Source organism: Coregonus lavaretus, assembly GCF_964263955.1.
Source record: "Coregonus lavaretus genome assembly, chromosome: 38".
Taxonomy (NCBI): domain Eukaryota; kingdom Metazoa; phylum Chordata; class Actinopteri; order Salmoniformes; family Salmonidae; genus Coregonus; species Coregonus lavaretus.
In genome coordinates this window covers 27,077,119-27,101,928 of record NC_140025.1, presented here as the reverse complement: position 1 = coordinate 27,101,928, position 24,810 = coordinate 27,077,119, and the positions used below count along the sequence as shown (strand labels likewise).

Here is a 24,810-nt window from a genome sequence, read left to right as displayed (position 1 = left end):
GCCTGGCCTTACCACCAGCCACAGTCATAACAAATCTGTCATGACTGAGGGCGCAGACATATATACAGTGACTTCTTCCACATTTTGTTACGTTACAGCCTTATACTAAAATGTATTCAATTGTTTTGTTTTTTGTCAATATACACACAATACCCCATAATGACAAAGCAAAAACAGGTTTTTTGATCTTTTTGCTAATTTATCAAATAAAATAACATTTAAATATCACATTTACATAAGTATTCAGACGCTTTACTCAGTACTTTGCTGAATCACCTTCGCAAGTGATTACAGCATTGTCTAGGCTGTTACTGCTTTGTCTAGGCTGTGTGCTTAGGGTCGTTGTCCTGTTGGAAGGTGAACCTTCACCCCAGTCTGAGGTCCTGAGCGCTCTGGATCAGGTTTTCATCAAGGATCTCTCTGTACTTTGCTCCATTCATCTTTGCCTCGATCCTGACTAGTCTCCAAGTCCCTGCCGCTTTAAAACATCCCCACAGCATGATGCTGCCACCATCATGCTTCACCGTAGGGATGGTGCCAGGACTCCTCCAGAGGTGACGCTTGGCATTCAAGCCAAAGAGTTCAATCTTGGTTTCATCAGACCAGAGAATCTTGTTTCTCATGGTCTGAGAGTCCTTTAGGTGCCTTTAGGCAAACTCCATGCGGGCTGTCATGTGCCTTTTACTGAGGAGTGGCTTCCGTCTGGCCACTCTACCATAAAGGCCTGATTGGTGGAGTGCTGCAGAGATGGTTGTCCTTCTGGAAGATTCTCCCATCTCCACAGAGGAACTCTAGAGTTCTGTCAGAGTGACCATCGGGTTCTTGGTCACCTCCCTGACCAAAGCCCTTCTCCCCCGATTGCTCAGTTTGGCCGGGCAGCAAGCTTTAGGAAGAGTCTTGGTGGTTCCAAACTTCTTCCATTTAAGAATGATGGAGGCCACTGTGTTCTTGGGGACCTTCAATGCTGCAGAACTTTTTTGGTACCCTTCCCCAGATCCGTTTCACAACCTAATTCTGTCTCGGAGCTCTACAGACAATTCCTTTGACCTCATGGCTTGGTTTTTGCTCTGACATGCACTGTCAACTGTGGGACCTTATATAGACAGGTGTGTGCCTTTCCAAATCATGTCCAATCAATTAAATGTACCACTAGTGGACTCCAATCAAGTTGTCGAAACATCTCAAGGATGATCAATGGAAACAGGATGCACCTGAGCTCAATTTTGAGTCTCATAGCAAAGGGTCTGAATACTTATATAAATAAGGTATTTCTGTTTTTTATTTTGTATACATTTGCAAAAATTTATAAAAAACAGTTTTCGATTTGTCAGTATGGAGTATTTTGTTTAGATTGATGAGGTCATTTTTTAAAATGTAATTCATTTCGGAATAAGCCTGTAACGTAACAAAATGTAGAAAAACTGAAGGGGTCTGAATACTTTCCGAATGCATTGTATATACAGTGCTGTGAAAAAGTGTTTGCCGCCTTTCTAATTTTCTCTACTTTTGCATATTTTTTATACTGAATGTTATCACATCTTCAACCAAAACCTAATATTAGATAAAGGGAACCTGAGTGAACAAATAACACAACAATTACACACTTATTATTCAACACCCAAAGCCCCTGTGGGAAAAAGTAATTGCCCCCTTACACTCAATAAGTGTTTGTGCCTCCTTTAGCTGCAATGACTCCAACCAAACGCTTCCTGTAGTTGTTGATCAGTCTCTCATGTCGCTGTGGAGGAATTTTGGCCCACTCTTCCATGCAGAACTGCTTTAACGCAACAACATTTGTGGATGATTAGCTTTTTAGCCATTTTCATGTAGATTTGATTTGTGTGTTTTGGATCATTATCTTGCTGCATGACCAAGCTGCGCTTCAGCTTCAGCTCACAGACGGGTGGCCTGACATTCTCCTGTAGAATTCTCTGATACAGAGCAGAATTCATTGTTCCTTCTATTAAGGAAAGTCATCCAGATCCTGAGGCAGCAAAGCATCCCCAAACCATCACACTACCACCACCATGCTTGACCATTGGTATGAGGTTCTTACTGTGGAATGCAGTGTTTGGTTTTCGCCAGACATAATGGGACCCATGTCGTCCAAAAAGTTGACTCAAGTGTGCCAAAAAGCACCTGGATGATCATCAAGACTCTTGGAAGAATGTTCTATGGACAGATGAGTCAAAATTATAACTTTTTGGATGACATGGGTCCCATTATACCTGGCGAAAACCAAACACTGCATTCCTGGCAGCATCGTGTTATGGGTATGTTTGTCACCGGGAGGGACTGGGGAGTTTGTCAGGAACAAAATAAACATGAAAGGAGCAAAGCCCAGATAAAAAGTTAGCAGAAACCCTGCCTCTGTCTTTTTTTTTCAGCGGGAGAATTACTATTTTATTTAAGCCAAAGACACACCAGAATGACATTTTCTAAGAGGTGTTGAGTGTTGCTGAGTGGTCCAGTCTAACTTCTGATTGAAAATTGCTTCAAAATAAGAGTCAAAGTTTAAATATTGCTGTCCATCTATGATTCCCAACCAAATTTACAGAGCTTGTGTAATTTTGACAAAAAACAAGTATGTTTCCCTAAGAGTTATACAAATAAAATCATATTAAAAATGATTAACAGCTGTATTGGCTGCCAAAGGTGCTTCCACCAAGTATTAACTCTCGGGTGTGAAGACATAAGCAATCAACATTTTTCTTTTTCATTTTTACTTAATTTGGAAAATGTTCAATGAATGTCTTTCACTTTGAACATGTGGAATAGGTTGTTTAGATCTGTCAGGAAAAAAAGCTAAAGTCCCTTTTTAGATGTAATTTTAAAGCAGCAAAATGTGAAGACTGTGCAAGGGGTGTGTAGACTGGAGTCAAAAATTATTGATACCCTTGATTAAGATGAGCAATAATGACTGTATAAAATAAATAATTATAATACTGAGGTACAGTATATTGTATGCTCAAAATCTTTTTGTTTAACAAGTAATACATTTTCTTCTCAAAAAGGTAGGGGTCAAAATTCTTATAATTCTTATAAATAAAGTAGTAATTGGTCCCATATTCCTAGCACGCAATGACTACATCAAGTTTGTGACTCTATAACCTTGTTGGATGCATTTGCAGTTCGTTTTGGTTCTGTTCCAGATAATTCTGTACCCAATAGAAATTAATGGTAAATAATGTATTGGGTCATTTCGGAGTCACTTTTATTGTAAATAAGAATATAATATATTTCTAAACACTTCTACATGAATGTGGATGCTACCATGATTACGGATAATCCTGAATGAATCGTGAATAATGATGAGTGAGAAAATTAGAGGGTCAAATATCATACCTCCAATACATGAAACCTTCCCTGTTATTGGTAATGGGGAGGGGTTAGCATGTCTTGAGGTTATGATCTTGCAACCAACAAGCATCCATGTTTGTAAAGTCACAAGCTTGATGGAGTCATTGCGTGCTAGGAATATGGGACCAAATACTCAACCTTTGACTACTATATTTATAAGAATCTTTAAGGGTGTCAATAATTTTGACCCCTACCTTTTTGTGAAAAACTAAATATATTACTTGTTGAACAAAATCTATTTCTCTGAGCAATTGTACTAGTATAAAATAATATAATTTCATTTTTTTCCATATAATATATACAGTATAGCTTAGTATTTATAATTATTTATTTTATACAGTCATTATTACTCAAGGGTGTCAATCATTTCGGACCCCACTGTATATGTTTGCAGTGGCGGCCACGATTTAGCAGTGGCGGTGCACTCCTGCTAAATTAATATGGGGGAAACACTTGTCTCTTATCTTGAGTAAAGGGTGGTATTAAGTTATGTATGTGTACATTAACGACCTGAGGTGAGAGGGATAGCGTGTGTTACAGTTTCTCTCAATTTCTAAAACACAATTTCTGAAACCTTACTCCATTTCTTGAAAACATTAAACACAAAACCTCATCTTCAAGCACTTTTAACAAAACCTCTGACTCCTCTCGCAAAATGAAACATTTGCCTCAAAACAGTTTTACCTGTGTTCAAAATCAAACACTGCTCTCAAATCATAAACAAAGTGATCAAAATGATATACACTCTCAAGCAGTCAGTAAACAATACACCGAAAAATAGAAAACACATTGTTCAAAGGGAGAAGTACATTTTTAATCTCAAAACAAATGTCATATTTTTCCGTCATTGTCTTTTGATGAACGAAAACATGTTCTATCATAGTAGTATCAAAATTGATCAGAAATGACTACTCTGCTTTGCTCTTTGCAATTTTGTTTTTTGTTCTTCCTCCTCCTTGTACCCCTATTTTTACAGTACTGTACTCTGCATCTCACAAACTTGTCCTTTGTCTCTGTGATACTGTAATTATTGTTCTTTGTTGATATGAACCTGCAACCAGTCAAAATCTATTGAGCAGTCAGTACTGTTAACAAATGGAAAGCACAATGTTCAGGGCCATACAATTTGTCCATTGTACAGTATACAGCCTACAATGCACTGTACTACAGTATACAATACTAAAAGGGACAAAAATCAAAGGAGTAAACATGTGATCAATGTGCTTCTTCTTGTCTTTGGGCTGGGTCAGGCCAGAGCACTTCGTCGACATCACAAGCAATATTGTCCCTCCTGAGGCAACGGAGGAAGAAGCCTCTTGTGTGCCGTATCCAGCCCTGACATGATTCCTCACCTATATCACCACAGGCTAAATCCATGGCTTGCAGCAGATTTACTCTGGTGTAGGGTTGTCTATCATACACTTTCCATCTCCAAGAGGAGAAAAACTTCTCAATCGGATTCAGGAAAGGCGAGTATGGAGGGAGGTACAAGTTCATAAACTGCCCATTGATGTTAAACCATTCCCTTACCTGAGCAGCTCGGTGGAAACTGACATTGTCCCACACTATCACATAGGTGGGAATGGGATTCTCATTTCGCTCTTGACCCTGCTGCTCTTGAACCTGCTGCTCAAATAAAATATATTTAGATTGCCAATAAATCTTAGAAGGTGCTGGGTGTTATATGGCCCGAGTGTAACATGGTGATGTAGAACACCATGGTTGCTGATGGCAGCACAGATTGTGACATTGCCACCTCGTTGACCAGGGACTTCAACAATGGCCCGCTGTCCAATCATGTTTCGGCCTCTCCTTCTCCTCTTTGTTAGATTGAAGCCTGCTTTATCGACAAAGATGAACTCATGGGGTCTGTCCAAGGATTCCAAGTCAAACATTGTCTGTGTAGAAATACAATATACTGTATGTAGGATTTTGTAAGTCGTACAGAGACAGTGCTATACTGTAGAGTACAATTAGGCCTACTGTATGCACTTCTGATTCACATACATTGTATGTACTGAAGAGTAATGTCATTCACATAGTATGTGTTAGTACTGTAGACAATCTGGATTACAGTAAATGTTTCTGAATGTACATGATACTCACACTGTCGATTCACTCGTTCCTGGATTTCTCTGAGTCGTATTGCATTATCTTGAAGGACCATGCCAACTATAACGGCCTCTTGCTCCCGAGTGAATATAGCTGTCCTTCCACCTGCATGTGGCAGCCTTGCAATTCTACAAAAAGTAGTTATGCAGTTACAAAACATATTCATGCAGTACAATACATACAGTGATTAACTTTACAAATGTCTATTGAACCAGCTGCATATAGTGTAGTACAGTAAATTTGCAATTACAAAAATACAGTAGTATACTGTACCTGTTCTCTTCTCTGAATGTCCTTACTATGGTGGACACAGAAAATCGGCTCAAATTGGGTTGCACTCTAAGTCCTGCTTCCCTCATTGTCAGTCCATGGACAAGAACATGGTCTATGACTGTTGCTCGAATTTCATCAGATATTTCCACTCTTTGTCTTCCTCTTCCTCTTCGTCCTCCTCGCATATGCTCTCGTCCTCGTCCTCTCACATTGTTTCTTCTATCCATTCTCAGACTTTCTCCTTCCCACCTTCAACAACCTGTTTGCTCTCTGAACTGGCTTACATTGGTTGTGTCGCATAATTTGAAACAGGTTAAATCCATTTTGAGTGGTTGTGTTAAATCAATGACATGTGTTCTCTATTTGTATTTGATTGTTGCCACTTGTGTTTACCAGTATGGATGACATGTGCATTAGAGTGCAGAATGTGTTTTGAGAATGAGAATGTGTTTAGAGTTTTGCTGAAAAGTCTAAGTGAGATCTGCAAATTGTGTTTTACCATGTGAAATGGTTTAAGGTATTGACAATAGAATGCATTATTAGCTAAATGAGTCCAGGCAACTGAGAACTTTGTTCAGCCAATGGGTTTTAGTGTTTTAGCAATTGAGAAAAACTGTAATAAGTAGTGTGTGTATGTGCATATGCAATGTGTGTGTTTGTGTGAGAGAGAGAGAGAGAGAGAGAGAGAGAGAGAGAGAGAGAGAGAGAGAGAGAGAGAGAGAGAGAGAGAGAGAGAGAGAGAGAGAGAGAGAGAGAGAGAGAGAGAGAGAGAGAGAGTTATTGAGAGTACGGTAGCTGCACTTTGTGTGTGTATCATTGCTCAGATTAGAAAGGCATGTCATGGAGTAATCCAATTAGGGTCTCTGTCAGGAGTGCTGCGGTGGTTGATATGATATGCATGTTACCATAATACGCCAGTAAAAATAAAATAACACAAACTGATTAAAGTGGAGTATATTTCTCAAGGGACTACTCTGCTTTAATGGAGCAGAGATTTACAGAACACACTCATGATCTCTCTTAATCTCCCTCTATCTGTTTACTGCAGGATAGGGAGCTGATGCCTGAGGAGTTGGATGGTAAGTCTTTGTTATTGATTATAGAAATGCACTATGCAAGTGCAGCCCACGCAGTGGGCGAGAGTCCATTTTACCAGCTCACTTAAGGGTAGTGCCAGCGATATGACGTCTTCATACACAGCGAGGCGACTACCTGCATACATAAATCAACATCAACAAAATTATAATCATCCAAGAATGACTATTGGCCCGCCCCAACGTGGCTAGGCCTCAAGGGAGGGTGCCAATTTGGAAGAGCCAATTTGAGGCATTCTTTGCAGATGTCAATGCAGTTGTTGTTGATGTCTGTAAGCAAGAAATCGGCCAACTGATGTCATATTGCTGAGTATATCTTTAAACCTTTGTTAGTGAAATTACTAGTACTAATGAAAGCAATATTATAAGACGTTTTAAGAAACTAAATATTCTACAGGCATACAGCTTATTACCCATAAGGCTTGAGTCTCTCATAAGCTCCACTTACCCTCGTAAGTCATACAGGACACAGTCGTAGCTTGTAAGTGTTACTAGCTATTAGCTTCTTGAAACATCATTCAGCAATACGAGTTTAGGAGCTGCTCGAAAACCACTGCACCACAATTTTTGAAAACTGCAAATATTATAACATTATACACATGGTTGTTGGTGTGTATACACATGGTTGTTGGTGTGTGTGTGTGTGTGTGTGTGTGTGTGTACGTGCATGCGTGAGTGTCTCAGAGCTGCAGGTGGCCTTTAAGGAGTTTGACTACGATGGGGATGGCTTCCTGCATTACAAGGACGTGGCCGACTGTATGAGGACCATGGGATACATGCCCACTGAGATGGAGCTCATAGAGATTATACAGCAGATCAAGATGAAATGTGAGCGTGTGTGTTTGTGTGTGCGGAGGGGTTAGTGGTGTGTGTTTGTGTGTGCGGGGGGGTTAGTGGTGTGTGTGTGTGTGTGTGTGTGTGTGTGTAGGTGTGTCAGAGGAGGCTGGTGGGAGAAGCTATAGGAGGACGGGCTAATTGTAATGGCTGGAATGGAATTATTGGAAGAGTCAGAGTCAAACATGTGGTTTCCATATGTTTGATGTGTTTGATACCGTTCCATGTATTCCATTCCAGACATTACAATGAGCCCGTCCTCCTATAGCTCCTCCCACCAGCCTCCTTTGGTGTGTGTGTGTCTATGTGTGTGCGTGACGTGTTTGACTCATGTCTCTCTCAGGGGTCCGTGCATGTGTGTATGATTGATGTCTCCCTCTATGAAGTTAGAGGAGGGGGTAGTGTGTGTGCATGTGTGACACGTGTGCGTGAGACTGTCTGTTTTTGAAGATTGGGACATTATGTATTTGATTGATGTCAGGTGGAAGGGTGCTTTGTGTGTGTGTGTGTGTGTGTGTGTCTGTGTGTGTGTGTGTGTGTGTTTGTGTGTGTGTGTGTGTGTGTGTGTGTAATCTGATGTCTCCCTCTCTGTAGGGGGCGGTCACGTGGACTTTGATGATTTCTGTACTGAGCTGATGGGCCCTAGGATGCTGGCTGAGACGGCTCACATGATGGGGATGAGGGAGGTACGCAGTGCTTTCAAACAGGTGAGAGAAAGACACAAGGAAGTATGGAAAAGCCATAAGAAGTGTGTTTTCAAACAGATGAGAGAGCCCCTAGGAAGTGTGCAAGATCCATAAGATTGTGGGAAAAAAGTATTTGATCCCCTGCTGATTTTGTACGTTTGCCCACAGACAAAGAAATGATCAGTGTATCATTTTAATGGTAGGTTTATTTGAACAGTGAGAGACAGAATAACAACAAAAAAATCCAGAAAAACGCATGTCAAAAATGTTATAAATTGATTTGCATTTTATTGAGGGAAATAAGTATTTGACCACCTCTCAATCAGAAAGATTTCTGGCTCCCAGGTGTCTTTTATACAGGTAACGAGCTGAGATCAGGAGCACACTCTTAAAGGGAGTGCTCCTAATCTCAGTTTGTTACCTGTATAAAAGACACCTGTCCACAGAAGCAATCAATTAATCAGATTCCAAACTCTCCACCATGGCCCAGATCAAAGAGCTATGCAAGGATGTCAGGGACAAGATTGTAGACCTACACAAGGCTGGAATGGGCTACAAGACCATCGCCAAGCAGCTTGGTGAGAAGGTGACAACAGTTGGTGCGATTATTCGCAAATGGACGAACCACAAAATAACTGTCAATCTCCCTCGGCCTGGGGCTCCATGCAAGATCTCACCTCGTGGAGTTGCAATGATCATGAGAACGGTGGGGAATCAGCCCAGTACTACACAGGAGGATCTTGTCAATGATCTCAAGGCAGCTGGGACCATAGTCACCAAGAAAACAATTGGTAACACACTACACCATGAAGGACTGAAATCCTGCAGTGCCCGCAAGGTCCCCCTGCTCAAGAAAGCACATATACATCGTCTGAAGTTTGCCAATGAACATCTGAATGATTCAGAGGAGAACTGGGTGAAAGTGTTGTGGTGGTCTTTGGCATCAACTCAACCTGCCATGTTTTGAGGAGGAAGAATGCTGTCTATGACCCCAAGAACACCATCCCCACCGTCAAACATGGAGGTGGAAACATTATGCTTTTGGGGTGTTTTTCTGCGAAGGGGACAAGACAACTTCACCGCATCAAAGGGACGATGGACAGGGCCATGTACTGTCAAATCTTGGGTGAGAACCTCCTTCCCTCAGCCAGGGCATTGAAAATGGGTCGTGGATGGGTATTCCAGCATGACAATGACCCAAAACACACGGCCAAGGCAACAAAGGAGTGGCACAAGAAGAAGCACATTAAGGTCCTGGAGTGGCCTAGCCAGTCTCCATACCATAATCCCATTGAAAATCTGTGGAGGGAGCTGAAGGTTCGAGTTGCCAAATGTCAGCCTCGAAACCTTAATGACTTGGAGAAGATCTGCAAAGAGGAGTGGGACAAAATCCCTCCTGAGATGTGTGCAAACCTGGTGGCCAACTACAAGAAACGTCTTACCTCTGTGATTGCCAACAAGGGTTTTGCCACCAAGTACTAAGTCATGTTTTGCAGAGGGGTCAAATACTTATTTCCCTCATTAAAATGCAAATCAATTTATAACATTTTTGACATGCGTTTTTCTGGATTTTTTTGTTGTTATTCATTAAAATTATAGACTGATCATTTCTTTGTCAGTGGGCAAACGTACAAAATCAGCAGGGGATCAAATACTTTTTTCCCTCACTGTAGGTTGTTGTAACGTCTACACTTAAAACATGTTGAATGCAGCATTGCTGTATGGTGCGCTCCTAATGTACTGTAGTTGTGTTGCAAGGCTGCTGTTCAAATGGTGCTGTAATAGGCCTACATGTTTCTCCTTTGCATGGTTGTATTGCAGGTTTAGTTTTTAGTTATTCATTCTCAAGCTTTAAAACCGAAGCCAGAGTGCAACATTTTAGTAGCCTAGCTAGGACTGTGGCATGTGTCTGTACACTTTCCCTCCACTGCTAGCTGTAAACCGGACACACGACAGCAGCGCAATTGAAGTTGAATTCAACTAAGCAAGCAGCATTAGGCTGTAATTTCATAAAGTAGATGAGACAACTGTTGACTCTTTTATACTCGCTTGTGTGTCCAATTCGGCCCGTGGGCCTTGTGTTTGACACATGTGCGCTAGCCTATTAGCCACGTTATGACAGACTTATGATCATTGCCCTTGCTAGTTTTATTGTATTGACATTCCCAGACTTACTTACAGTCATCCGTTTTTTTTTCTTCCAAATATTGAGTCATTGAAACTGAAACAATGCATCCCGAATGTGTGGAAGCAGCAAACAATGTACCAGGCCAACTGTGATTTACAACCTGATAGCAATACCTTTTGGACTACCAAGAAATGTATTGGTGAATTACATTAATCATGCATTGACCTGCATCCATCTATTCTGCCAATAATGCCTTACTGAACGTCATGGAATTTTGAGTCAAATAGAACCTATTATTAAAACGTCTTATAACGTTGGTTTTGAAGCATAGACTGGGAATTTGATATGTTGTACTGATATTAGCATTGTCTGTTTGTTTCATATCTGCAAAGTAGTTAAAACGCTGTCACTTCAACCTACCTTTGTAACATCTGCTCGCACTGCAGTGGCACATCTATCTACCTGTCCCTCGTCCTCTTGCTTGTCCTCCACTTCCCTGTCCTCTGTTTCTGTTGTGAAACAGAGTGAAAGTTTTTAAATAACATGCAACAATGTAACCTTTTTAAATAGGCGAACATCTGCTCACACACACCTCCATCTATTTCTTGTCCTTCTTGCTTGTTGACCTCCATTTCATTTCTCTATTACTCTCGGTCCTTATCTGACTAGCTAGCTACAGCGCCTTCAGAAAGTATTCACACCCCTTAACCCCTCCATGCTTCACGGTGGGAACCACACATGCGGAGATCATCCGTTTACCTACTCTGCGTCTCACAAAGACACGGCGGTTGGAACCAAAAATCTCACATTTGGACTCATCAGACCAAAGGGCAGATTTCCACCGGTCTAATGTCCATTGCTCGTGTTTCTTGGCCCAAGCAAGTCTCTTCTTATTATTGGTGTCCTTTAGTAGTGGTTTCTTTGCAGCAATTTGACCATGAAGGCCTGATTCACGCAGTCTCCTCTGAACAGTTGATGTTGAGATGTGTCTCTTACTTGAACTCTGTGAAGCATTTATTTGGGCTGCAATCTGAGGTGCAGTTAACTCTAATGAACTTATCCTCTGCAGCAGATGTAACTCTGTGTCTTCCTTTCCTGTGGCGGTCCTCATGAGAGCCAGTCTCATCATAGCACTTGATGGTTTTTGTGACTGCACTTGAAGAAACTTTCAAAGTTCTTGAAATTTCCGGATTGACTGACCTTCATGTCTTAAAGTAATGATGGACTGTTGTTTCTCTTTGCTTATTTGAGCTGTTCTTGCCATAATATGGACTTGGTCTTTTACCAAATAGGGCTATCTTCTGTATACCACCCCTACCTTGTCACAACACAACTGATTGGCTCAAACGCATTAAAGAAAGAAATTCCACAAATTAACTTTTAACAAGGCACACCTGTTAATTGAAATGCATTCCAGGTGACTACCTCATGAAGCTGGTTGAGATAATGCCAAGAGTGTGTAAAGCTGTCATCAAGGCAAAGGGTGGCTACTTTGAAGAATCTCAAATATAAAATATATTTGATTTGTAGAAACACTTTTTTGGTTACTACATGATTCCATATGTGTTATTTCATAGTTTTGATGTTTTCACTATTATTCTACAATGTATGGAATGAGTAGGTGTGTCCAAACTTTTGACTGGTACTGTATATATACGCATTAAACACAAGAATAATGCTGTGAAATTGTGAAAATTATGATAATGCCCTATAGTGTGGCCCCGTGTAGCTCAGTTGGTAGAGCATGGTGCTTGCAACGCCAGGGTTGTGGGTTCGATTCCCACGGGGGGCCAGGGGGACCAGTATGAAAATGTATGCACTCTAACTGTAAGTCGTTCTGGATAAAAGCGTCTGCTAAATGACTAAAATGTAAATGTAGTCTAAGAGGAGTTTGAAAACAGCCTGTTTTCGTGGGATGGAGTTCTGGCCTGCCTGGTGATATGGCAATGAAGCTATTTTTGTTTCTCTTTTACCATTTTAATTGAAAACAATCATAGTAATGTATTTGATTGTTACCCAGAAATTATTTGATTTTGAGATAAAACGTGTGCATTGAACCTCCTAGCTATTGGTGCTACTAGCTAGCTAGCTAGTTACAGTGGGGGAAAAAAGTATTTAGTCAGCCACCAATTGTGCAAGTACTCCCACTTAAAAAGATGAGAGAGGCCTGTAATTTTCATCACAGGTACACGTCAACTATGACAGACAAAATGAGATTTTTTTTTCTCCAGAAAATCACATTGTAGGATTTTTTATGAATGTATTTGCAAATTATGGTGGAAAATAAGTATTTGGTCAATAACAAAAGTTTCTCAATACTTTGTTATATACCCTTTGTTGGCAATGACACAGGGCAAACATTTTCTGTAAGTCTTCACAAGGTATTCACACACTGTTGCTGGTATTTTGGCCCATTCCTCCATGCAGATCTCCTCTAGAGAAGTGATGTTTTGGGGCTGTCGCTGGGCAACACGGACTTTCAACTCCCTCCAAAGATTTTCTATGGGGTTGAGATCTGGAGACTGGCTAGGCCACTCCAGGACCTTGAAATGCTTCTTACGAAGCCACTCCTTCATTGCCCGGGCGGTGTGTTTGGGATCATTGTCATGCTGAAAGACCTAGCCACGTTACATCTTCAATGCCCTTGCTGATGGAAGGAGGTTTTCACTCAAAATCTCACGATACATGGCCCCATTCATTCTTTCCTTTACACGGATCAGTCGTCCTGGTCCCTTTGCAGAAAAACAGCCCCAAAGCATGATGTTTCCACCCCCATGCATCACAGTAGGTATGGTGTTCTTTGGATGCAACTCAGCATTCTTTGTCCTCCAAACACGACGAGTTGAGTTTTTACCAAAAAGTTCTATTTTGGTTTCATCTGACCATATGACATTCTCCCAATCCTCTTCTGGATCATCCAAATGCACTCTAGCAAACTTCAGACGGGCCTGGACATGTACTGGCTTAAGCAGGGGGACACGTCTGGCACTGCAGGATTTGAGTCCCTGGCGGCGTAGTGTGTTACTGATGGTAGGCTTTGTTACTTTGGTCCCAGCTCTCTGCAGGTCATTCAATAGGTCCCCCCGTGTGGTTCTGGGATTTTTGCTCACCGTTCTTGTGATCATTTTGACCCCCGGGGTGAGATCTTGCGTGGAGCCCCAGATCGAGGGAGATTATCAGTGGTCTTGTATGTCTTCCATTTCTTAATAATTGCCCCCACAGTTGATTTCTTCAAACCAAGCTGCTTGCCTATTGCAGATTCAGTCTTCCCAGCCTGGTGCAGGTCTACAATTTTGTTTCTGGTGTCCTTTGACAGCTCTTTGGTCTTGGCCATAGTGGAGTTTGGAGTGTGACTGTTTGAGGTTGTGGACAGGTGTCTTTTATACTGATAACAAGTTCAAACAGGTGCCATTAATACAGGTAACGAGTGGAGGACAGAGGAGCCTCTTAAAGAAGAAGTTACAGGTCTGTGAGAGCCAGAAATATTGCTTGTTTGTAGGTGACCAAATACTTATTTTCCACCATAATTTGCAAATAAAATCATTAAAAATCCTACAATGTGATTTTCTGGATTTTATTTTCTCAATTTGTCTGTCATAGTTGACGTGTACCTATGATGAAAATTACAGGCCTCTCTCATCTTTTTAAGTGGGAGAACTTGCACAATTGGTGGCTGACTAAATACTTTTTTTCCCCACTGTATATTGGGCTGACAGTTGAACTGGCACAGAAAAGTTTAAATGGCTCGAGCAATTGATACATTTGTTGCAATTTTTGTAGACGAGCCAGACCATACCTTTAGTGAGCCGGTGTCACGGTTCAGACAGACGACCAGAGGACCACAATTGCGTCACACCAGAAAGTTTATTAAACTTAAGGGAAAAGGGAAGTAGGGAGTGAATGAAGGCTCCAGGGGTAACAGGGATCCCGTCCAATGTGCTGGGTCTGTGCCCCCCCCAGTGGCAGCGATGCGTCCTATGAAGCCGGTGGTGGGTGGTCCAGAAGTCCTGGGGGGGGGAGACACAGACACAACAGGGCGGAATGAAACAAGGCAGCAGTACAGTTCAAGGGAAATCCAAAATACGTAGTAGCAAGGCAGAAGGCTGGTCAGAGTTACCGGGATTGAAGAGTAGTCAGGAGTCGTAATGGCAGAAGCAGGTCTGGATCTCCTGAGGCAGAAGAGTATCCAAAAAACAGGCAGGTCCGGGGTCACAAAACCAGGGTGAGCCAGAAGCGCGAGCAAACAGGTTCCGGGTGTGAGCTTTGCAGACGATCTGACACCGGAGAGCTGAAAGACAGGGCCTTAAATACTGGGAGAGGTAGTGGGTAATGCAGCGCAGCTGGCAGAGTAATTAGAGCAGAGCAGAGCAGGGACAGGTGGAGCTAGTTAGGCTGAGTAGAGTGAGTGGTGAGCAGAGTGGAAGAAAATTAAGGTGGTAACCCGGTGGAGTGAGAGGCCCATGACAGAACCCCCCCCCCAAGGGACGGCCCCAGAAGTCCCAAGAGCAACACCACGCCGGGCGGGAGGAGGGGAGCCGGAGGAGGGCTAGAACTCCTCCGAACGGTCCGAGTGAACGTCCTCATCCTCGGAGGAAGCCGGAGGGCCGTGGTCGGGAGATGGGACAGGTCCCGAGACAGGATCAGGCACAGGACAGGAAGCCGAGCGGGCAGGACGGTTAGGGACCCCTCTGGGGCGGCCCCTACGGATTGCAGGTTGATCAGGATGCCGTTGGTGGAAAGCGGTGATGAGAGTCCTATCCACAATCCGACTAGCTGGCACCCAGGTCCTTTCCTCAGGTCCATAGCCCTCCCAGTCAATGAGGTACTGGAGACCCCTACCCCTCCGTCTGGACCGAAGCAGGCGGCGGACGGTGTAAACCAGACCACCATCGACGAGCCGTGGAGGAGGAGGACCAGGCGCAGCAGGGGCCAGCGGACTCTCATGGATGGGCTTAATCTTAGACACATGGAAAGTGGGGTGCACCCTCAGGGAATTAGGCAGTTGGAGCCGGACAGCAGTTGGGCTAATCACTCTTATGATAGGGAATGGGCCAATGAACCGAGGTGCCAGCTTCTGCGACTCCACCCTGAGTGGCAGGTTCTTCGATGACAACCACACCCTTTGACCAACATGGTAGGTGGGAGCAGGAATTCTCCGACGGTTGGCCCCGGTAGTGTAGCTGGCAACGGATCTGAGGAGTGTGGCTCGGGCTTGTGACCAGGTGCGGCGACATCGACGGGCAAAAGCAAGTGCAGATGGGCAAGTAACCTCCTCTTCCTGGCTGGCAAATAGAGGAGGCTGGTATCCATAAACACATTGGAAAGGGGACATACCGATGGCAGAGCAGGTCAGAGAATTGTGTGCGTACTCCACCCATGTCAATTGCTGCGACCAGGAGTGGGGGTTGCGTGAAGTCATGCATCGCAGTGCCTTCTCGAGCTCCTGATTAGCCCGCTCTGACTGCCCATTGGATTGGGGATGGAATCCGGAAGTCAGACTGACTGTGGCTCCCAGCAGGTGACAGAACTCCTTCCAAAAAGCGGAGGAGAATTGTGGACCACGGTCAGAAACTACATCCTTTGGCAGTCCGTGGATCCGGAAGACGTGTTCCAGGACCACCTGGGCGGTCTCCTTGGCGGTTGGGAGCTTGGGGAGGGGAATGAAGTGTGCCATCTTGCTGAAACGGTCAACGATGGTGAGAATGACGGTCATGCCACTTGAAGGGGGCAGCCCCGTGACAAAGTCAAGGGCGATGTGAGACCAGGGACGTCTGGGCACAGGCAGGGGCTGCAGCAATCCGGCTGGGGGCTGGCAGGACGACTTGTGTTGGTTGCAGATGGGGCAGGCTTGGACGAATTCCCGTACATCCTTCCTCAGAGAGGGCCACCAGAACCTCTGGGCGAGCAGGTTGTAAGTGCGGGTGGAGCCAGGGTGACAAGCTAGGCGGGAGTCATGTCCCCACTGAACGACCTGGGACCTCAGGTCTTCGGGGACAAAAAGGCGGTCAGCTGGGCAAGTGCTGGGACCTGGCTGGTTACGGAGAGCCTCCAGCACCTGTTCCTCAACAGCCCAGGTCAGAGCTGCAACGATGCAGGGACTTGGCAGAATCGACACAGGGTCCTTGGAGGGGGTGTCATCCTTCTGGAATTGACGGGAGAGGGCGTCTGGCTTGGTGTTGCGTGATCCAGGCCGGTATGACAGAGTGAAATTAAACCTGGTGAAGAACAGGGCCCAGCGGGACTGCCTGGAGTTCAACCGTTTGGCCGTGCGGATGTACTCCAAGTTCTTATGATCGGTCCAAACGAGAAATGGAATGGTGGACCCCTCCAGCCAGTGACGCCACTCCTCCAAGGCAAGCTTCACAGCCAGCAGCTCACGGTTCCCTATGTCGTAATTGCACTCAGAGGGGGACAACCGACGTGAGAAAAAGGCACAGGGATGGAGCTTCCTATCCTCCGCAGCCCACTGAGAAATCACAGCACCAACTCCCACATCCGAGGCGTCCACCTCCACAATGAATTGCCGGTCCACATCAGGCATCTGGAGGATGGGAGCGGAGGTGAACCTCACCTTGAGGGTACTGAAGGCTTTGTCGGCTGCTGGGGTCCAGGTGAAGGGTTGCTTGGTGCTGGTTAGAGCAGTGAGAGGGGCAGCAACGGTACTGTAGTTCCGGATAAACTTCCTATAGAAGTTAGCAAACCCCAGAAACTGTTGCAGCTTCTTTCTGTTCTCCGGAACTGGCCATGAAGTGACTGCTGATACCTTGGCAGGATCCATTTGGATACTTCCCTCTGCCACTATGTACCCCAGGAAGGCCACTGTCTTGACGTGAAACTCACATTTCTCTGCCTTGGCGTAGAGGGAATTCTCCAGAAGACGATGAAGGACTTGCTGGACATGGCGGGTGTGTTCAGACAGGTTTCTGGAGTAGATTAAGATGTCATCCAGGTAAACGAAGACAAACTTGTTTAACATGTCCCGCAGTACATCATTCACTAGAGCCTGGAACACAGCAGGAGCATTGGTGAGGCCAAAAGGCATAACCAGATACTCGTAGTGGCCTGTTGGTGTATTGAATGCGGTTTTCCATTCATCTCCCTCCCGGATCCGCACTAGGTGGTAAGCGTTTCTGAGATCCAACTTGGTAAAAACAGTGGCTCCCTGGAGCAACTCAAAAGCAGAGGTGAGCAGAGGCAGAGGGTAACGGTTTTTCACTGTGATGTCGTTGAGTCCCCTGTAGTCGATGCAGGGGCGAAGAGATCCGTCCTTCTTCCCCACAAAGAAGAAGCCAGCACCAGCAGGAGATGAAGATGAACGGATTAATCCTGCGGACAGAGAGCCATTGATGTAGTCCTCCATGGACTTTCTTTCAGGAGCAGACAACGAATAAAGACAACCCTTAGGAGGAGCTGTTCCAGGGAGGAGGTCGATGGCACAGTCGTACGGTCGGTGAGGGGGCAGAGATGTGGCTCTTGCTTTGTTAAACACCTCTCTGAGACCATGGTAGCATTCTGGGACATTGGAGAGGTCAGGAGCGGAGTTAGTAGGTACTGGCCGAGGGGGTAGTGCGGCAGCAAGCAGGCAGGTTCGGTGGCAGTCCTCTCCCCACTCCCTGATCACCCCGGTCACCCAGTCGAGCTGAGGGTTGTGCCGGCGGAGCCATGGGTAACCCAGGATGAGGGGTTGGCCTGGAGAGGGGAGCAGGTGAAACTGGATAGTTTCTTGATGGTTTCCGGACAGACCCATCGAGACCGGGGCCGTGACATGAGTGACCGATCCGAGTAAGTGTCCGTCCAGTGCCCGGGCAGGAATAGGAGGTGTCAAACGGAGGTTCTCCAGTCCCAGTTGGCGTGCCAGCTTGATGTCCATTATGTTGGCTTCGGCGCCAGAATCCACCAGAGCAGCCAGGGTGTGAGTTGAGTCAGAGAGGCGGAGGTGAACTTGCAGCAGGGGTTTGCGGTCGGAGGACTGGATGGTCATTGAACTCAACCGGACTCCCCCTATGCCCGGTGAGCTTCGGCCCTTTAAAGGGCAGGTTACCACACGATGTCCATCACCTCCACAATAGAGGCAGAGGTTTGAGGTGAAGCGGCGCTGGCGCTCTGCAGGAGTGAGAGAGGCTCGCCCAATCTCCATAGGCTCAGACTGATCAAGCTGACCTGGGTGAGTGGCAGTAGATGACAGGAGCCCAGTCGGATCTCTCCGAATGCCGGTAGTAGGTGGACCTTGGCGCCCCCTCTCACGACGACGGGTCTGTATCCTTCTGTCGATCCTGACAGTCAGTGCGATGGCTTCATCAAGAGTGGAAGGCAGTTCATGGGAGACCAACTCGTCCTTGATATAGTCAGCCAAACTATGGAAGAACGCGTCCACCAACGATGGTGTGTTCCAAGAACTTCGTCTAGCCAGGGTTCGGAAGTCGATGGAATGGTCTGCGACTGTACGTCTGCCTTGTCGAATACTGAACAGTTCACGAGACGCCTCTGCGGTGGGTGAATCCAGGTCAAACACCTTCAGCATCTCCTCAGCAAACAGGTCGAAGGTTGCACATGCGGGGGTTTGACGTTCGAACTCTGCTGTTCCCCAGAGTCGAGCTCGGCCCGTCAGGTGAGTGATGGCATACCCAACTTTAGCCCCCTCCGTGGCGAAGGTCCTTGGCTGCAAGGAGAACTGAAGTCGGCAGCTAGTCAGGAATGGCCGGACCTGGGTTGAATCGCCGTTGAACCGCTCGGGGTTTCCAATCTTGGGTTCCGGAGCAGCGGCTGCAATGACCGGGGCAGGTAACTCGGGGGCAGGGCTGGTGGGCAGACTGGCTGGGGTAAGGTTGGTGAGGAGTTGAATGATCATGGCGAGTTGTTGTTGCTGCTGCTGGAACTGCTGCTCATGCTCATCGGTTTCCATGTCGGGGAAAGTGTGCGCTGAGTCCATAATGGTCAGATCGTACTGTCACGGTTCAGACAGACGACCAGAGGACCACAATTGCGTCACACCAGAAAGTTTATTAAACTTAAGGGAAAAGGGAAGTAGGGAGTGAATGAAGGCTCCAGGGGTAACAGGGATCCCGTCCAATGTGCTGGGTCTGTGCCCCCCCCAGTGGCAGCGATGCGTCCTATGAAGCCGGTGGTGGGTGGTCCAGAAGTCCTGGGGGGGGGAGACACAGACACAACAGGGCGGAATGAAACAAGGCAGCAGTACAGTTCAAGGGAAATCCAAAATACGTAGTAGCAAGGCAGAAGGCTGGTCAGAGTTACCGGGATTGAAGAGTAGTCAGGAGTCGTAATGGCAGAAGCAGGTCTGGATCTCCTGAGGCAGAAGAGTATCCAAAAAACAGGCAGGTCCGGGGTCACAAAACCAGGGTGAGCCAGAAGCGCGAGCAAACAGGTTCCGGGTGTGAGCTTTGCAGACGATCTGACACCGGAGAGCTGAAAGACAGGGCCTTAAATACTGGGAGAGGTAGTGGGTAATGCAGCGCAGCTGGCAGAGTAATTAGAGCAGAGCAGAGCAGGGACAGGTGGAGCTAGTTAGGCTGAGTAGAGAGAGTGGTGAGCAGAGTGGAAGAAAATTAAGGTGGTAACCCGGTGGAGTGAGAGGCCCATGACAGCCGGACCAGTGATGTAGAGGCATGTTGAGCGAATGAGAATTTATTAATAATAAAATAATAAATATAATAAACAAAATAACACACGTAGTATTTCAATCTCTCAGGCAAACATCAGAATGAATTGAGAAAAGTTCAGAAATATCTTCTGCTCACTTACAAACAGTTTATATTTAATTTAATTATTTGAATTCCAAGTCACTTCCTGAATTGACTGATTTGAAAATAGAATTGACACAAATTATGGTTTGAAACCAATCTCATTCCAGAGCAGGGCCCTAGACTTTTGGGGGCCCTAGGCGATAATTTGGTTGCCCCCCACCCCCACCTTGCGGGCAAAACATTTGAATGGCCCTGCCTATTGACAGCGGAGAGAAAAATGTACCTTTTAAAGTTAGTTTTCTGTCATTCTACACATTTTGCCATAGGGCGTAGAGAAAATGTTGCATTTTTTAAGCACATTTTATGCAATTCTACACATTTTAGTATGGGGCGGAGAGAACTCAAGGTCAAGAAGGTCAAAGCCATAGATCTCATAGTTAGGACTAGTCACCTTATGATCTCTGAATCCCTGAGTTTGGTTTAGACTTTCGTGAAAAACATGAAAGTATTAGAGTTTATACTTTTTTGGGTTATTGCATTGGTTCAATTGCACAGGGCAAACTAAATCAAGCGCATCTCAAGTAACTGAAAGTATTTTAACCAGGTCTGATTTGTTCCTTCTACCCACTTAATTAACTTAATTAACCATCATTAATTGTAACTGATAATCTACTACATAAAAGTCATAATCAGCATAATCATCATTATCTTCATCCACTGCCCTCCATCTGTCGGTCATCATCATCATCATCATCATCTCCCCTCCTCTCCCCCTCCTCTCCTCTCCCCCCAGTTTGACAGCGACGGGGACGGGCGCATCACCTTGGAGGAGCTGAAGGACAGCATGAAGGCTCTGCTGGGCGAGAAGCTGAAGAAGGGGGAGCTGGAGGAGATCCTCCAGGACATTGACCTCAACAAGGACGGTGGGATAGACTTCGACGGTGAGGGGAGGTGGGGAGTTGGATAAGGGGGGCAGGATGAGGGATGGGGGGGTAGAGGAGAGAGGAGAGAGGGAGGGGGTAAGAGGGAGGGAATGGGAGAGGGGATAAGGGTCAAGAGAGGGAAGAGGATGAGGGAGGAGAGAGGATAAGGCAGGAGAAGAGAAAGGATAGGTGAGGGAGGGGACAGAAAAAAAATAGGTCCTAGGAGAAATGAGGGTAGAGGAGTAGAGAGCAGAGATGAGGACTGTGAAGGTAAGGTGGGTGGATAACCCATTCCAATCTCATCAGTAGTGCATTAAGGCAATCATTACAGTGCACATATTGCAGACATGAGTCGGGCATGGTTGCTCATGGTCACGTGATAAGGTAGCCCCGCCTGCGAACTTCAAAAGCAGTGTCTGCCCTTTCCTCTTGGTCTAATGGTCTAAAACAGGGTTACCCAACTGGTGGCATGCAAGACGAATTTGTCATGTGGGTGATTTTATTTGGCCCCCTGTTTTCTGAGCAAAAAAATCTATATTGTTTTTAGTTTTTTTAATTATAATTTTTGGTTAGACATAAAATATTGTAAAAACACCAGGAAATTAGCTCCAAGTGATTTTAATTTTGGAAATCTGTTCCAAAGTACTCCCACGCATAATAGAGAGATGTATGTGATCGTAAACAAATGCAAGCAAGGTTTGGAATGATTATGTTTTAGACAAGTATTATATCTATTTGGGCTTCTTGCAAACAATTTGCAGTCTACAAATTATTTGTAATTATGTTCCGGCCCCCTGATCATCCATTCATGAAAAAATCAGCTTGTGGCTGAATCTAGTTGATGATCCCTGGTCTAAAATGTTGGTTGCTCCTGTGGGAGACCTGGGTTCATATCCTGTGTGTTACATAGGCGCCCAACATGGGGCGGTCTCTTGTGGGGAAGGAGGTGTGAATGTAGCGGACATGAGTTGCTCATGGTCATGTGATGAGGTAGCCCTGCCTGCCTGCGAACTTCAAAACCAGAGTCTGCCCTCAGACCAAGGGGGAATTTGATTTTGGTCTAAGGTTACTCCTGTGGGAGACCCGGGTCCGTAAGTAAGCCCACCCCAAACGCATGCTTGTGTTTGTCCTAGCCAATCGAAGGCCCAATCAATAATAATCATTGGAAACGTGGATGGGAGTCTCTGCGTTAGCAGGGGATCAATAAGCAGGTGGCCCACGCATTATCAGCAATTAGCCCCTGGGATGATACAACTAGCCTATCCCTCTTACTGAGCCCTCCAGCCATCTCTCCAATCAATTGTTGAAGTTGCACACCTATAGCTTTAGAAGAAAAGACATTGGCTGAGATCCAAATGGCACCCTATTCCATACATAGTGCACTATTTTAGGGAATAGGGTGCCATTTGGGACACAGCATATAAGTCATTCAACAGCCATGGTCTTAAAGAAGCATAATGGAAAATGTAACCAGAATTGACCGAGGCACTGAAATGATGGGATGGATGGGACCTGACAATGGTTGTTTAATGGCTACTACTGGGTGGAGCCATGTTGTGAATGACAGGTGGATCGATGGATGTTTGATTGACAGATGGGAGGCATGCTGAGGGTGCAGGAGATACAGTGAGATCGGTCATGCTTGGTTAACCGATTGGTTCGGAGAACTTTACAGACAGGGAAACAGAGGAAGGAGGAACGGGTAGCTACACAGGAAGGGAGATTTAGGAGAGGGGTGGTGGGATGCAACCTGGTCTCAGAACATTTCGTATTATTCTGTATGTAAATCCATCATCCCTTTGGTATGATATGTTATTAATTACAATTCGTATTATATGTTATGAATTTTCAAAACGTATGATATGTTACGAATTCTAGCTAGGTGGCTAACGTTAGCTAGGCTAGGGGTTAGGGTTAAGGTTAGGGTTAAGTTTAGGAGTTAGGTTAAAGGGTTAGGTGAAGGGTTCGCTAAAAGGGTTAAGGTTAGGGTTAGGGGAAGGGTTAGCTAAAAGGGTTAAGGTCAGGGTTAGCTAACATGCTAAGTAGTTACAAGTAGTAAATAGGGATGTAGCTCAGTTGGTAGAGCATGGCGTTTGCAATGCCAGGGTTGTGGGTTCGTTTCCCACGGGGGGCCAGTATAAAATATAAAAAATAAAATAATGTAAGTCGATCTGGATAAGAGCGTCTGCTAAATGACTAAAATGTAATGTAATGTAGTTGAACATTTCCTAAGTTGTCTGTGATGAGATTTGAACTCACAACCTTTGGGTAACCATACCAAACGTAACATCATACTAAATGGACTGTGTTGGATTTACGAACAGAATAATACTAAATGTTCTGAGACCACGTTGTGGGATGAATTCCAATTCAACCCCTATAGTCTCAACATCAACCCTATGCACACCTATGGATCTGAGGGGATCAGGTGGGTTTAAGCAATATACCATGAGATAGATTGGGTGTAGATTATAGCATATTGCTTCATACCTGTACAATTCTTCCAGATATACAAGTGCCTGGGGCCAGTGGTAGGTAGGGGTATGGGCTTGGGTTCGACTTGGAAACTCTAATTGGACACAAATTAACTGGTTACACTTCATTTTACAGCCCCACTATGTACTTAGTTTTAACTAAGAAATGACTAGGTCGTTACACCTAATGAATTCTTTAGATTACTATAAAGTACCCACTGTAGCCACATTTTGTTTTTGTAAATACAAGGTTCATAGAGCAGAAACACTACTGTAAAAATGACTGTCATATAGGACTATAAAATCAAGGGTCACCCTCAAAACTAAAATGGTCCCATCCTCACCCCCCCCAGGCACTGTGCTGTACAGAATCCAAACAATCACCACCTGGCTTTTGTAATTAACTGCGGCCAGAATGGAAATGACATTGTCATTATTATCACACCGTGAGCTCTATTGGCATCCAATACATTTTAATGAGGGCAGATGTAACATGGGGTTGTGTCTTATGTTGTTCCCTGCGATATCTGGAGCCCCCTGCTTCTAATCAATGTATCTGGTGCTGTGTCTGTCTCGGTCTCCCCCTGCAGAGTTTGTCATGATGCTGTCATCGCGGTAGCCTGCCTCCTCCATCAAGCAAACAAACTAACAACATGCACTGGATGAGGTCTGGATCACCAAACAAGTGATATCATTCTTATGTCACTTCCCTGTAGAATTGTGCATAATTTCTGTATGAAATGATTTTGCATATTCATCAGATTTAGATCTGAATGCTTTTGTAGTGTATAGAGGTAGATTGTAAGATATCAATTCAGGTCAAATTGTTGCCTTTATTGATTTTTTTTACAATAAAACTGGTTTAAGCAATGCAGCAGAGGGCGTAGGGTGAGTTATGAAACAAGACTAGTGTTTCATAGCCGCTACATAGCAGTGGTGAGTCTATGTTGCCACCTTCTGGAAGGATTCTGAACAACCAATAGAACAGATTGTATGTTATGGTAGAGTAGTGTGTAATAATGTGTTGTGTTATGTATTGTTTTATTGTATGTAAATTGTGATTGGACTCCAGGAAGAGTAACTGCTGCCTTGGCAGCCGCTAATGGGGATCCATAATAAATACAAATACAAACAGATTGTACTGAATGTACCAAGCATTTCCTGATGATGTAACACCCAATGCATAACACTAGGATCGGATGGTTACATGGACGATGGGTTACAT

General features: G+C 44.9%; 1 protein-coding gene across 3 annotated transcripts in view; it reads left to right on the top strand.

Moving 5' to 3' along the window:
* cabp4 (calcium binding protein 4) overlaps positions 1 to 24,735 on the top strand; it is a 32,815-nt gene extending 8,080 nt beyond the window's left edge. For 2 of the 3 annotated variants that reach the window (XM_084154927.1, XM_084154929.1), the window contains exons 4-8: positions 6,794 to 6,825; positions 7,510 to 7,667; positions 8,268 to 8,380; positions 20,982 to 21,129; positions 24,176 to 24,735. In XM_084154927.1, coding sequence (XP_084011053.1) covers positions 6,794 to 6,825; positions 7,510 to 7,667; positions 8,268 to 8,380; positions 20,982 to 21,129; positions 24,176 to 24,204 — 480 coding nt within the window. In that variant the 3' untranslated portion in view covers positions 24,205 to 24,735. The remainder of the gene's footprint in view (positions 1 to 6,793; positions 6,826 to 7,509; positions 7,668 to 8,267; positions 8,381 to 20,981; positions 21,130 to 24,175) is intronic. The other variant, XM_084154928.1, reaches the window with a different exon arrangement.
* Positions 24,736 to 24,810: the final 75 nt, after the last annotated feature.